General features: G+C 41.4%; 1 protein-coding gene and 1 pseudogene across 7 annotated transcripts in view; one reads left to right on the forward strand and one right to left on the reverse strand.

Moving 5' to 3' along the window:
- The window catches only part of Vipas39 (VPS33B interacting protein, apical-basolateral polarity regulator, spe-39 homolog), a 41,733-nt gene that overhangs the window by 12,729 nt on the left and 13,136 nt on the right, over nucleotides 1-15,868 (forward strand). For 4 of the 7 annotated variants that reach the window (XM_008839956.2, XM_008839949.3, XM_017799873.2 and 1 more), the window contains 6 exons: nucleotides 3,083-3,175; nucleotides 3,639-3,672; nucleotides 4,146-4,248; nucleotides 5,775-5,802; nucleotides 11,329-11,402; nucleotides 13,651-13,726. In XM_008839956.2, coding sequence (XP_008838178.1) covers nucleotides 3,083-3,175; nucleotides 3,639-3,672; nucleotides 4,146-4,248; nucleotides 5,775-5,802; nucleotides 11,329-11,402; nucleotides 13,651-13,726 — 408 coding nt within the window. Of the gene's footprint in view, nucleotides 1-3,082; nucleotides 3,176-3,638; nucleotides 3,673-4,145; nucleotides 4,249-5,774; nucleotides 5,803-11,328; nucleotides 11,403-13,620; nucleotides 13,727-15,868 lie in introns of all 7 variants that reach the window. The other 3 variants (XM_008839952.3, XM_008839943.3, XM_017799870.2) reach the window with 1 other exon arrangement.
- Nucleotides 687-882, reverse strand: LOC108491179 (annotated as a pseudogene).

The following is a 15,868-nucleotide window of genomic DNA, read 5'->3' on the forward strand; positions in this document are numbered from 1 at the left end:
TTGTGTTTTCTTATAGATTGTAATACCCATTTGACAGAGTGTACAAAAGAACTGTCAAGGTTTGATTGGATATGCATTGAATCTGTAGACTAATTTTGGGAAATTAACATCATAATAATTAATGGATCATAGACCTAAATGTAAGTGTTAAATTTATAGAGCTCATAGAAGGAAATATAGGTGAAAGTCCTGATGAGCTTGGCTTAGACAAAGATTTATTGCATAGGACACAAAAAAATATAAACCATAAAAGAAAAAGAACTGGCGGCTGGGTGTGGTGGTGCACGCCTTTAATTCCACTGCTTGGGAGGCAGAGGCAGGTGGATCTTTGTGAGTTCAAGGCCAGCCTGGCCTACATAGTGAGTTCCAGGACAGCTGTGGCTACACGGAGACCCTGTCTCAAAAATACCCCAAAAATAAAAAAAATTAAAAAAATTGTTAGATGGACTTCATCACAATTAAAACCTTTTGAATTTTGAAAGCTCTGTTAAGCATGAAAACTAAGATTATTTATTTATTATTTATTTATTTATTTATTTATTTATTTATTTATTTAGGCTTTTCTTTTTCATTTTTATTACGTGTTCCATAACATATTGCATGCTATATAATATACTGTGTAGCCTTTTGGTGGGAATAGTTGAGCATGTTGAGTTATTTTCTTCTTCAATCAGGAAAATCTTTCCTTAATCAATATTCTCCAAGCTCCATAGTAGCTGTTGACTCCAGAGACATGCCTATCTCGTTCCATCAAAGCCCATTGATATGGAAATTGAGCAATTCTTTTTACCTTGCCCGGGTTACTAAACTTACGGATGTACGCAGTGGTCACTCGGGATCATCAGGCATGATGGCGAAGCCTGGGAGAATCTCGAACCACATCTCTGCACAGTGAAACATACCTCAAACCCTATCTTTCGGATCCTCAAAGGTGATCCGGTTTTGCCACCTTTTCGGATAAAACATTTATAAAGTTTATATTACAGGGCTAGGGAGATTGCTCAGTGGGTAAAGCACTTGCCCTGCAAGTCTGACAACCTGAGTTTGGATCCCTAGAACCTACATAAAACCCAGTCACAGTGGTGTAAACATATGTAACTAGGAGATGAGAGGCAGGACAGGGGAACTGATGAAGCTCTTGGGCCACTTGCCTGACATATGCAAAGACATTCTGTGTCAGAACAAGGTGACAAGGCAAGGACTGGTACCTGAAAGTTGTTTTCTGACCACCACACACTTGCCATGGCATTGTGTACACACAAGAATATGCACACTCATATATATATCTCACACATAGAAACTGAGGTTATAAAAGACTTGTCCAGAATTCTTAAAATTTGACAGTAAGAGGCTGGGTGTAGTGGCGCACACCTTTAATCCCAGCACTTGGGAGACAGAGGCAGGTGGATCTTTGTGAGTTTGAGGCCCTCCTGGTCTACATAGTGAATTCCAGGACAGCTGGGACTACAAGGAGACCCTGTCTCAAAAAAAGACAAAAAAAAAAAAAAAAAAAAAAAAAAATCAACAATAAGAAGATAGACAATCCACAAAACAATTGGCACAAAATATGACCAGACACATCACAAAAGATACATGATTGATAAAATGGTCACTATTATAGTTATCACAAAAGTATGAATTAAGGCCTGAGATGTAGCTCAGCGAGCACTTATCTAGCATGTGTGAAGCTCTGCGCCCACAAAAGATAAAGTATAAATTATACCAAACACTGTGACACATACTGTAATCTCAGTTACTGTAGAGGTCAAGGAGGGAAGATCTCAAGTTCAAAGCTAGCCTGGGCTATAGAGCAAGACTTTGTCGAGAGAGGGAGGGAGGAGAGAGAGAAAGAGAAACAAGTCATTTTAGTGATAGTTTAATGGTGTTATCACATGGTTTTTTGAGACATGGTGTCATTGTGTTGCCTAAGCTAGCCTCAGACTTAAAATCCTTCTTCTGGGATTACAAGATGTGTTCCAAGGTGCCTAGCTAAGGGTAAATTTTAAAGACTTTGCAGTATTATGTGTTAGAAGGATAGACTAAACCCTTATACTTCGCTGGTGGGAATATACAATCATAAGATTACTTTTGAGAATAATCTGGTGGTTTCTTGCAAGGTTAAACATATATTTATTACATAACTTAGCAGTTTCACTGTTAAACATTTGAAGCCCACGATAAATTAAAACAGTTTCTAAAAAGATTTACATGAAGGCCAAGCATGTTGGCCACATGCCTTTAATCCCTGTGCTCGGGAAGTAGAGGCAGGCAGATCTCTGAGTTTGAGGCCAACCTCATCTATAGAACCCAGGCCATCCAGGGTTACATTTGAGACAGTAAAACCCTGTCTCAACAAAAAAACAAAACAAAAAAGATTTGCACTGATGTTCAGTGTAGCTTTGTTATAGAGGCCCCCAAAATGGAAACTACCCAGATACTAATCAGAAGGTAAATAGATAAACTGTGGTATAATCGTGCAACAGAAAACAAATTGGCAATAAATAGGAATAAACTGGTAATACCATGACACATGGTTTCATCTCAGAAACATGGTGTTGAATGAAAGAAGCCAGTTATAGGAGTATATGGTAATAGGATTTTATCTTTGTGAAATTCTAGGAAAAGCAAAACTACAGTGATTAAGAACAGATGAGTAGTTGATGAGATAAGGATGGAAGGAGGGCATTAATGTCAAGGTGGACAAAGGGACTGTTTTCAGGTGATGGAACTGTTTTGTATGTTTGTTGTAGTGGTTACATGGTTGTAGGCACTTTGCAAAGCTCACTCAGCTATGTACTTACATAGGGTGGATTTTTATTATAGGAACATGAAGAAAGAGTAAGTGATTATCCTTTGAGTTTGTCAAGATTTGAAGACATCAACATCCTATAGGGTATCACATTGAACTAGAGGGTGTGGTGGGAACCTGATATCTGGCAGAGCACAGGGAACCAGGGTGTAAACACAGACGTTCTGTCTGGGGATGGTTCCTTTCACTCCTGCCCTTTCCCTCACTATCCGGTGACAAAGGAACACAAGAAGTAGTCTTTCTTACACATTCCTTGTGTTCTTACTCTGCCAGATCTGCTCACTGGAAAGATTCCGCTCCTTACAGGACAAGCTGCAGCTCCTAGAGGAGGCAGTAAGCATGCACGATGGAAACGTCATCACTGCGGTAAGTGTGGGGTTTCCCTGTTGTTTGTTTTCATTAGTTTATGAAAACTCAATCAAAACAGACATAACATTTTAGGTTAACTGTCATGAAAGATTCCTGAGGCTAGGCTTCTCAGCAAACTGTGTTCAAGGTCAGCTGGTGGGACATGCATTCTACATGGAATTCTTGAGTGTAACCAGAAAACAGAAGTCTGGCTGTTCTGTTACACAAAGTTTTCTGACAACAGAACTGTGTGAGAGCAGTCTCTCAACAGGCGGGGGATAGTGTCTCAGCCAGTTTAGACTTGGTCATGTGGGCACCCAGGACACAGCACAGTTTCAAAAGTTCATCATTTCCTTCCGTCCTGCAGAGAGGGCTATCATTTACTGCAGTGGTTGCTAACAGGATGTGCTTATTCCTAGACGTCAGGTATGTGGGCAGTCTTTGTGTTTGAAAAGCTGTACATTTGTCCCCTTTCCTCTAGGTTCTGATCTTTTTGAAGAGGACCCTGAGCAAAGGTGAGCATAGTTTAAAGTGAGTCTTAACTCAGCACGGTATATACCACATTGAGGGAAGCGTGGCATTGTGGCTTTCATACCAGAATTCACCAGGATCAAGTCTGTATCAGAAACAGCTGGAATAGCCTGGGGCTTAACACATCATACCTCTGAGGGCTGTCTTCAGGGTGGCAACTATATTAGCCACCTCTCAATTTGTTTGCTACACACATGGCTGTTTGAAGAAATGTGAATCCATGCCAAGTGCCTACTGTTTGTGTTAGTGCGAACTGAAAAGCTGATTCCATGGTTCTGAGTTGCTGGGGAGCCTAGAGGCTGTTGGTGGTGGGTTGTAACACAGGGGTAAACCATTTTTTGCTTTCGCTGGTCTTTTAGGAGATAATGCTTAGGATGTGTGAGTGGAGAGGCCATTTTCAAATCTGAATAATAGGAACTTTATTCTTTTCCCCATCTAACTTCTTCCCACCTGCCAGAGATCCTTTTCCGAGAGCTGGAGGTACGCCAGGTTGCCCTGAGACATCTCATTCACTTTCTTAAAGAAATCGGGGACCAAAAGCTACTTTTAGATCTCTTCAGGTAAGAAGTGAGTTTCTGGTCTATACAGTTTATCAAATGCTTTTTCAGAACACTCTGGGGCCTGCAAAGAAATTGAAGACACTGTCCTTTTCCAGAAACATTTAGAAAACAAGATACTTAAATGTGATGGAATAATTAACAACACCATATGGTCTATAATAAGGTGACAATAGATTAGGGATGTTAAGAACCAGGCTCTGCAGTCAAACACACCTGGACTGAATATGACTGCCACTATACTGTGATCTTGGGCAGATTACCACATTTCTTTGAGCATAAGTTTTTCCATTTATGAAATAGGGGTGATATCTACTACATGGGGTCATTAGAAAGACTGGCAGTGAGTGAATTAGTACTTACTTGGTTTATGGCTATCTGCTGTGTTAATGTTTGCTAAGCATTTTCTTATAAAAGACCTGGAGTAAAAGTGGCTGTTTTTTTTTTTCTTTTTTAGTCTTTTTGAGACAGGGTCTCCCTGTAGCCCCAGCTGTCCTGAAACTCACTACGTGGACCAGGCTGGCCTTGAACTCACAAAGATCCACCTGCCTCTGCCTCCCGAGTGCTGGGATTAAAGGCGTGCACCATCACGCCCAGCAAAGTGGCTGTTTTTTACTTGGTCAAGAGATGCCAGTATGAAATACAGTAGAGAAGAAGGAACTGTAATTTTCAGTCAGGATTCCCCAGGACAGTCTCATAGAAACAATTAGGATCTGGATTGACTTCTGAGGCTAGATGAGAGGTAGGCTCTCTGCCTGGGGCGAAGAAGGATCGGGGTGGCCCTCTGTCATGTTTTCCTTTCCTATTTCATTCCAGTCAATGGGGTCTATTTTTTGCTCTTGGGTTAAACTTTATGTATGTTTTCCTCAATGCAAAGGAATGGGTTAAAGCATTTATTTTAGTTTTGTGGCCCAGTGCAACTCCATTTACCCAATAGCCAGAACAGTGACAATCTGCCCCTAAGACTGAAGTGGGAAAGCAGTTTACTTGGTTAGGTTAGCCAGGAATTTGCAAAAGAAGATATGCTCACAGAGATACACTCATTTCTCTCTGACCCTCTCTCCTTTCCAGTCGAGGAAGTCTTGTCAAGTATCACTCCCATGCCAAAGCAGGGATGTTAATTATGGTTTATTCAAAATGAGGAACCAGAAGACAGAACACGTTATACTTGTTACACGAACAATAAAGAATATAGGCTGTTTCCAGGATTGTTTTATCAGGAAACAGTGCTCTGATTTTCAGTAAAGTAACAAACACACGAGGTGACCATGGGCTAGGGCAGGCTTTGTTAAAGCTTTTGGTGTCCTGCATTGTCTTGTCCATTTGTTTAGTTGGAGCAGAGGGACAAATGATACATAAGCCACCAAGTGTTTTGAAGGGGCGGAGGTGGTGGAAAATTTAAGAGTAGGCTTATCTCATAATGTATAGAGGAAATGAGATGAACTGCTTCTTCTAGAACTTGTCTTTTTGAGGTTAAATGTCACATCTCAGTATATTACAATGTGTTGCTCCCTTCTGCTTCTTCCCAGGTTCCTAGATAGAACAGAAGAGTTGGCGGTGAGTGTGGCCTTTGTTTCAGTTGGGGACCTGTTTACCAGACAACTAAGCCAACACCCAGCCTTCGGGATCTCAGGCTGATGGAACTGTTTCCTTTCCTTTGTATTGATTATATTCAGAAGAGAGAGATGCTTGAAAAGTTAATCCAAATGGTGTGCTGCATTTTTGCTTTTTACATGATCTCTTGGTAATATGTGTATATATATATATATATGCACATACTTTTTTTTTTTTTTTTTTTTTTGTCTTTTTGAGACAGGGTTTCCCTGTAACCCCAGCTAGACTGGAACTCACTATGTAGACCAGACCAAGCTGGCCTTGATCTCACAGAGATCTGCCTGCCTCTGCCTCCTGAGTGCTGGGATAAAAGGTATGCATACCATGACTAGCTCAAGAATAGTATTTTTAGTGAATGAAAACTGACTTGATCTATAATTTGTTTTACAGTTCTTTATGAGTCCTGGTTTGGAGGAGCTCATGGGTTTAGACTTGTAACCCTGTAGAAAACTGAAGGTTGAGAGTTAAGAAACCAGACTATAGGTCAGTAAAGATGATAGGTCAGGCTAGTGGTGCTCTCAAACACATTTTGGCTGAGGGAGGTCAATGAATAAGAGTGAATGTTGAATTTCGACAGAGTTTTATAGTTTTAGAATGAGCTCTAGGAGTATAAGAAAATTTTTGAAATTTTACCAAAAACCTTTACTTCAGATTAAGACTAAGCCAGTCCCGCTGTTGATGGCTCCTTTCTTGCCAGGCCAGCCACACATTTGCAGTGCTGCACTTTTCATAACATTGTTAGAGCTAGGTGTCTTAGTTTCTTTCTGTTGCTGTGATAAGCACCATAACCAAAGCACCTTGGAGAAGAAAGTGTGTATTTCCTCTTTTACAATCCACCATCAAGGAAAGCCAAGACAGAAGCTTGAAGCAGGAACCATGGAGAAATGCTGCTTTCTGGCTTGGTTCTTCTGGCCCACTCAGCTACCTTTCTTATACAGCTCAGACTCACTGCCTAATGGCACTTCTCACAGTGGCCTAGGCCTTCGTATGTCAATTCACAATCAAGAAAATGCCCCATAGGCCAATCTGATGGAAATAATTCCTCAATTGAAGTTCTCTCACCCTAGGTATGTCAAGTTGACAACCAAGACTAGCCATCAGACCAGTGTGGCAGTTCATACCTGTAATCTTAGTACTTGGGAGGCAGCAGCAGGTGGATCTCTGTGAGTTTGAGGCCAGCTTATTCGATGTAGTGAGTTCTTGACCAGCCAGGGCTACCCTGTCCCTTGTCTCAAAAAGCAGTTAACCTTTGCACAATAGAATATTATTCAGGAGAATGTTTTCTAGTAATGTACTTTATTATTTTTATTTTATGTGTTTGAGTGTATTGCCTGCATGTGTGTAAATGCACCCGTGTTGTGTGGTGCCTGCGGAGGTCGGAAGAAGGCATCAGATCACCTAGAACTGGAGTTACAGATGGTTGTTAGCTGACATGTGGTGCTGGGAACCAAATCCTGGCTCTCTGCAAGAGCAGTCAGTGCTCTTAACTACTCAACCATCCCTCCAGCCCTGTATTTTCTAAAAGGAAATTATATATAATTCAAGCCTTGGGAAAATTTGAAAAGCCCTTGATCTTTTTTTTTTGAGACAGAGTTTCCCAGTAGCCCCAGCTCATTGACCAGGCTGACCTTGAACGCACAGAGATACACCTGTGCGCCACCATGCCTGACAAAATTCTTGATCTTAACCTACTGAAAATAACCAGTAGTCAAAGTAGTCATTTGAAGAGCTTTTTTTTACATTTTCAATCTCTATGGATTCAAACCAATAAAGAATTTTCTTTACAGGGAATTCTTGAAGAGCTTGTTGTTTTGAGGTTTGATTAATGAGAAGAAGCATGTTTTGGTTAACATTTTTTTTTTCCCAGAGCTGAGGACCGAACCCAGGGCCTTGTGCTTGCTAGGCAAGTGCTCTACCACTGAGCTAAATCCCTTCTTTTAAAATTTTTATCTTTTATTCGTTACTTTTTTTAATTGTGTGTGGTATATGAGTGTACAGGTGTGTGCGCATTGTACAGGTGTCTGTGCATATGGAGGTCAGAGGTGAACATTGGATGTCTACCTCCACTACTTTACAGTTCATTTTCTGAGATGGGATCTCGGTGATTATGGAGCTCGCTGTACCAACCAGTGTGGTTGGCTAGCAGTCCCAGGGATCACCATTTGCTTTGTTTCACGTGGTGTTCTGGAGATCTGAACGGACATCCTCATGCTTACATGGCAGGCATTGTACCCATCGAACCATCTGCCCAGCGCCTTGGGTAACTCATCTAAAACTTTCCATGTGTTTAGTTGAATATGGCATTTCATGCATGTTGTATATAAATCTATAGTTTTCCAGCCTTGTAAACTTTGAAAGTGACAGAGCTGATTGCTTACTTTTAGTTTATCCTCCTAGAATGTGAAGATTTCTTAAGCAAATTTTTCCTTGCAAGACTTATGCTGACATGGAATTGATACATAATATATTAGTTTTAGATCATTTTTGTTCTGATTTGTGTTTTTTTTTTTTATGGTACTAGAGAGATTGAACCCAGGGTCTCCACATGTAAGCACTCTATCACTGAGCTAACATCCCCAGCCCTAACTATAAATTTATTTATTTATTTATTTATTTATATTTTATGTGTATGAGTGTTATGCCCGCATGTGTGTAAGTGCACCCATGTCATGCCTTGCCCACTGTGGGCAGAAGAGGGCATTGGATCCCTTGGAACTGGAGTTAGCTGCTATGTGGGTGCTGGGATTCAAACCAGGATCTTCCACAAGAACAGCTAGTGCTCTTAACCACTGAGCCTTCTCTCCAGCCTCCTAACTATAAATTTTAAAGGTTATTTTCTTTAGTATTAAAATGATATTTTAAATATTTCAGATATTTTATGAAGCTTAAATTATAAAATATAATTATTACTTGGTCTTATTTATATTTTTATATACATTTTTTCTTTCATTTATGTGTGTGTGTGTATATATATATATATGTATGTATATGTGTGTGGATACACCTGCCACAGCACACATATAGAAGTCAGAGGATAACTTTCTGGCATCTTTACACTTTGCTGTGGGTTCTGGGGATCAGGTTTTCAGGCTTGGCAGCAGCATCTTTACCTACTAAGTCATCTCATGGACCCACATCTCTTAGTTCTAAAGAATATGTTTCCTGGGCTGGAGAAGTGGCTCAGTGGTTAAGAGCACTGGCTGCTCTTGCACAGGACCCAGGTTCAGTTCCCAGTACCCACATGGGCGCTAACAACCATATGTAATTCCAGTTCCAGGGGATCTGAGGCCCTCTTCTGACCTCTAAGCACTGCATGACATGGGTGCACTTACATACATGCAGGCAATACACTCATACCCACAAAATAAAAATAATAAGTTTTTTTTGGTCTTTCTGAGACAGGGTTTTCCTGTAACCCCAGCTGGCCTGGAACTCGCAGAGATCCACCTACCTCTGCCTCCTGAGTGCTGGGATTAAAGTTGTGTACCACCATGCGCAGCTAAAAAAGAATATTTTGCCAGGCATGGTGGTACATGCCATTAATCTCCATACTTTGGAGGCAGAAGTGGATGGATCTCTGCGAAACTGAAGCCAGCCTGGTCTCCATAGCGTATTCCAGGCCAGCTGTGGCTACAGGGAGACCCTGTCTCAAAAAGACCAAAAAAAAGAATATACTTCCTAAAGCTATTTCACATCAGTGTGTTTATTTTTCTATTTATCAGTGTGCTTTATTTTTCATATCAATTTATTTACCTGTCAGTCTGTTTTATATTTCCATTTTTAATAATTATATATAAAATTACAGTTTTCATAAACGTCACTCATTGTGGGACTGGTGAGATGGTTCAGTGGGTAAAGGTACATGCTACCAAGTCTGAAAACCTGTGTTCAGTCTTTCAGACCCACATGGTGGAAGGAGAGAACCAACTCTTGAAAGTTGTCCTCTGACCTCCACATGCACTTTGTAGCACATGCACATAGATACACAAATAAATAATGAAGAAATGTAACAATAAAATAAATTTCCGATTATTGCATCATTTAACTCTTAGAGTAACATTCATTATACCATTTAACTTTTTTTCTCATGTATGTGTGTTTGCATGTGTGTGGGCACGTGTGTGTGTGTGTTTGGGGTGCACATGCATGTGCATGAGTGCATGTGGAGTTCCGAGGTTGACATCTGATGGCTTCCTCCAGATTCTGTCTAAAAAAACCAGAAGGAAAAAAATAATTTCTGCATTGATAGAGCTATTCTCTATTTGTGCTGTCTGATATGTTAGTTGATAGTTAACTGTATTGTTTAGTACTTAAAAACTGGCTACTAGCTGGGTGTGGTGGCCCACACCTTTAATCCTGGCACTTGGGAGGCAGAGGCAGTCAGATCTCTATGAGTTTGAGGCTAGCCTGGTTTACATAGCATGTTCCAGGCCAGCTGGGGCTACAGGGAGAGTGTCTCAAAAATGCAAAAAAACCCCCAAAAACCCAAAAAACAAACAAAAAAAAAACCCACAAGCAGACAAAAAAACTGGCTACTATAACTAAAGATTTGAAACTTTATTTTTATGTCTATGAGTGTTACCTACATGTATGTAAGTGCACCTGTGTTGTGCATTTCCCACAGAGAACAGAAGAGGGTGTCAGATCCCCTGGAACTGGAGTTATGGATGGTTGTTAGCTGCCAGGTGCGTGCTGGGAACTAAACCTGGGTCCTTTGCAAGAGCAGTCAGTGCTCTTAACTGCTGAACCATCTTTCTAGTCCATGTACTATTCTTGCAGAGGATCCACATTTGATTCCCAGCACCCGTGTCAGGCACCTCATTCATAACTGTCTGCAACTTCAGCTCCAGGGGATACAACACTAGCCTCTGCACATACCTGTACTCAAGTGCATGCACACACTTAAAAATGGAATAAAATCTATTTTTTTGTTTTTTTAAAAAATATTTTATTTTATGAGTTTGCATGTATTGCCTGCATGTAGGTAAGTGCACCTGTGTTGTGCAGTGCCCATGGAGGACAGAAGAGGCTGTTGGATCCCCTGGAAGTGGAGTTACAGACAGTTGTTAGCTGCCATGTGGGTGCTGGGATTCGAACCCAGGTCTTCTGTAAGAACAGTCAGTGTCTAACTGCTGAGCCATCTCTCCAGCCCCGAAATCTGTTTTTTGTTTTTTGTTTTTTTTTTTTAAAAAAAAAGATTAGGTGGAGAACATTAGAGGAGGACAGCAGATTTTGACCTCTGGTCTCTACGCCCATTCACACACACATAACACACACAGTGTACTTCCACAGCTCTTTCTCCCTCTCCATTTTTTTTCCCTCTCTGTCCCTCCCCTTTGTTCCCTGCCCCCCTTTTGTGGTCTATATAAATTAGACAAGTGTTGAAACACTGGTACCTCTAGTTCCCTCTGTCTCCACAGAGGCACAACAGCTCAAAATTCTGTGTTTTTTTTTTTTTTTTTTTTGTAGCTGTCTCATTATCGAGAGCATTTGAACATTCAAGACCCTGACAAACGAAAAGAATTCCTTAAGACTTGCATTGGGTAAGTATGGGATAGAAGTAGTTTTATGTGGCTGTAATGAAGAGAATAAAAGCGGATGGAATGGAAGGTTAGGGAGGAACTGATATGAATCGCGGGGGTACTGTTGAGGTTGTCTCATTCAGTGCCTCTCAAATACTAGTTTCCAACAAAGTTCACCAATTGGGGGTAACTTGAGAAAAGCAGAGACAAGGTAGAGTCTTTTTCTAAAGCTAAATTTAATTTGAAAGACTGTCTTTTTTTTAGACTTTTTTGAGACAAGGTCTCCCTGTAGCCCCACCTGGCCTGGAACTCACTATGTAGACCAGGCTGGCCTTGAACTCACAGACATCCGCCTTCCTCTGCCTCCCGAGTGCTGGGATTAAAGGCGTGTGCCACCACGCTCGGCTGAAAGACTGTCTTTTATTTGGGGATTTTTGTTCCCACTTCTCCCCTTTTTTGGCAATAAAATGGTGGCAATTTTTTTTTTTTTTTTTGTCTTTTTGACGTAGGGTCTCCCTGTAGCCCCAGCTGTCCTGAAACTCATTATGTAGACCAGGCTGGCCTTGGACTCACAGAGATCCTCCTGCCTCTGCCTCCCAAGTGCTGGGACTACAGGCTTGCGCCACCATGCCCAGCTCCATTGGTGGCAATTTTTTAATGATTTGATGTAATAAAATTAAAAGGCAGCAACTGTTCGTGGACCTTGTACATTATTTGTGTTACTGGTTCTCGAACCCCAAAGTCTCAGAACTGCTGATTTAGTGCAGGGTTTCATCCAAAACATAAATCTTTGTTAAAAAAACAACCAGCCACAGATATTCTTGTTCTGAGGGAATGATGCGTACTGCTCTTGGAAATGCCTTGTTTATCGTTGGTCTGCCTTCATTGTCGGAATGTGCTTCCTGATGTTAAGCTGAGAGTCAGTGTCTTGTACAGGTCTTCAGTCTCCCAGCAGTCCTTGCTTCTTCCAGTTCAGTGTTCACAGTTGCTTTAGCCATTCTTTAGGTGACAAGATTCCAGGGTCTCATTTAGATTTTACTTATATATGTGAAATCCTCAGTTTTCATGTTGCCAGATGTGGAGCTGTGTTCTGTGGCCTCTGGAGAATAAAGAGATAAGTTAGTTTAATGCAGTAACTGGAACCCACTGCTGTCCCTTTTATCTCATAAAAATTCACTCTGGCTCATACTTACCTGGGACATTGTAATTGAATTTCAGGCCTATTCCTGTAGAGGAATAGGCAGCATTTTCTAAAGGATGGATCTATGAACTGAGGGCTGTTCTTGGTCTTCCTTATTGGTATACCATATATCTTTTAGGCAAGACCCTGTCCCTCAATATCTTCTTATGTAGGGGTGTTTGAGAGGGGCTTGGGAGTTTGAGACAGGTTCTCATGTACCTTGGACTAGCTTTGAAGTTGTTGTGTAGTCAAGAATGACCTTAATCTCCTGAACCTCCTACCTCCACCTCATAAGTGCTGGGATTACGGGCATGTGCCACTATGCCTGGCTCAACACAGTTTTGAAGATGGAACCCTTGGCATTTGTGTAGATCTGTTCAGTCTTTCCCAATTTGTCGGCCTACCACTGTGCTCTATAATTAGCTTTTTATTACTCTGCACTAAAAAGAGCTAACAAATTCAGTAGGGTTCAGCAAAGATGAGGCACAGAGCTCTGTGGACATGTGGATGATAGGCAGTTGGCTATGCTCACTTACTAGCTTTACCCATTCACCAAACATCCAGCTTTCCCAATAAAATGATTCTTAGTTATTCCAAAGCAAAATTAGCAACAATTAAGCATTTCGTGGACTTTTAGGAGTTCCCTCTTGAGTTTGTAGAATTTCTCCCGCCCCCCCCACTCCCTTTGAGATATGGTCTCATGTAGCCCAGGCTGGCCTTGAAATCTTACATAGGCAAGGATAGCCTTGAATTTCTGAGCCTCCTGCCTCCAACTCAAGAGTGCTAGGATTACAGGCGTATGCCGCCCTGCCTGTTTTATGCAATTCTGGAGATATAACCCAAATCTCCGTGTGTGTTAGGCAAGCATTTCCAATGAGTTATATACCCACAGCTTGAATTGGCAAATCTTGAATATAAAATCCAAGCCAAAGTTCTCCATTTTCTGCTCTCTCTGCCTCTTAAGGGAATTAAAGTGAATTGATCAGACTTGTGAAACACTGTGAGCCTCTTAAAGTTTTAGTGAAATCTTTAGTTGCTCTTGTCTTCCTTTTTGCATAGAGAAAGACTAACCTTGTGGCCCTCTACCAGTTTGCCATTTTCAGCAGAAGATTCTGTGCACATACAAGACCATTACACACTCCTGGAACGCCAGATCATCATTGAGGTGAGCCTCCACGTAGCTGCTTTCTGCTTCAGTGCCCAAGCTCAGAGCCGTTCAGCAGCTGGGACACTTCTTTCCACTGCACATATTTGCCATTTTCTGTTGCGGTCTCCAAGAACCTTTCATCTCCTCCTCGTGTGTACGAGCCACCTTCCTTGACTGCTCTTAGGCATCCTTTTTCTTACCTGCTGTTAACCTGCAAGTATTTCTTCTCTTTAAAAAGAAAAATTATAGCTGGGCTTGGTGGTGCGTGCCTTTAATCACAGGACTTGGGAGGCAGAGATAGGCGGATCTCTGACTTTGAGGCCAGCCTGATCTACATAGTGAGTTCCAGGACAGCTGGGGCTACAGGGAGACCCTGTCTCGAAAAAAAAGAAAATTTATTTTTAAATTTTTTTGTATTTTTTTTTTAATGTGTATAACTGTTTTACTTGTATGTATGTACATGCACCATGTGCATGCAATGCCTACAGAAGCCAGAAGAAAGTGTTGGATCCCCTGGAACTGGAATTACGGGTAATTGTTACCCGCCATGGGGGTGCTGGGTCCTCTGCCAGAGCAGCCAGTGTTTTTTTTTTTGTTTTTATAATTCATTTTTTTTTAAATTTGTTGATTTTTCTTTTGTGTGTGTGTATGTATATCACACAGAACATTCTAAACCATCTTACTCATCTATACAACCACTTCCCGGATGGCACCCTCCCATAGCCTCCTCCCCGCACCAGAGCCCTTCTACTCTGTCTTCTCTGCTGCTGTCTGCTGTGGTGTCGGCACCCCCAGCCATTCCCCACTACTTGTCCATCCGGTGAATCTAGTCAGCCTTTCTAGAGTCTTTGTTTTAAGAAGGTCAGCTGTTCCTCATCTAGCAGCAATCAGTTGTCAATACTCCTTTAGATAAGATTGGGGTCTGTTGTTCATTTTCCCAGTTCTATGCTGGGTTACTATCTGGGAGTCCCTTGGGCCACTCTGGCCAACAACTCAAAAGAAGGTATCTCCTGTCTGGCATTGTTGCTTGTTATGTAGCCTTTAGCTGTGCATATGGACTCTTAAGACATTATATTGGCCCCTTTAATATTTGGTTATACTTTCCTTTTGGGTGTTTAAGGCCATACAGTTGGCCCAGATAAACCAATTTTTTTTTACTCTTAGGCTGTTTGAGGATCTGTTCCTTGGGGGTCACGTGGACTTGGGAGGAGCTCCTGGCTCCTTGTTTTACCAGCTCCGCCTATGTGAAGATAACTCAAAGATCCTGTTCAACCATGGCTGGCTTCGCTTGGAAGCATGGAGGAAATGATTCCTCTGTGTTGACCCTCCTCTTTGTAGACTGGACACTGGTTCAAGTCCATCTGGTGGGATCTCCTCAGCCTCCTTGATCAAGAGGACAGGTGACCCACCACATTTACAAGACATTTTGAGAGATGCTCATAGTTCCCTGGAACTGGTCGACCTAGGAGGGCAAGGAGCAAAAATTGTCCTTTATGTCCCTCTGACCAAATTAGTATAGGCCTCAAAGTATGTCTCTTAAACATCCAAGAAGGTTAGTTCCACCAGTCTGGTACTTTAAATTACTGTGTGCCATGTAGATAAATCTTGGGCAAAGACCAGTTGTTCTCAGATAAACCTTGCCTAGACATATATCTATTGATCTGCTATGTATAATTTGTAAGTAGGTTGTTGGACTAATATGCTTCCCTCTGGTTTTTAAAACTAGCTAGGTATTATTTATCTCTCACATTGTCTCAACCCTCCATCATGGCTTTCCCACTTAAGGTACCCCCATTTCCCCCCTTTCTCCCTTAATAATACCCTTCTCCTATGGTCCTACCTCTCTTGATCTCCTTCTTTCCCTTTATCCCCTAGGTTCCTTGTATACCCTTCCCTCCCCACCTCTCTTAAACTAACCCAATTTCTATCCATATTTCCCTTATTAAGGCCCGTTTCCTACTGTTCTTCTCTTTCAGATTCTTTCTTTTCCTTTACCTCCCTGGTTCCTTTCCATTATCCTAGTTCCTGTAGTTATGTCTGGTTCTAGGATCCACATATGAGGGAGAACATATATAGATTTTTTTTTTCTGAGTCTCTGTTATGTCACTTAGTATAACAGTTCCTAGTTCCATCCATTTACCTGCACATTTCATGATTTCA

The sequence above is a fragment of the Nannospalax galili genome, unplaced genomic scaffold (genome assembly GCF_000622305.1).
Source record: "Nannospalax galili isolate Female #2095 unplaced genomic scaffold, S.galili_v1.0 scaffold330, whole genome shotgun sequence".
Classification (NCBI taxonomy): Eukaryota; Metazoa; Chordata; class Mammalia; order Rodentia; family Spalacidae; genus Nannospalax; species Nannospalax galili.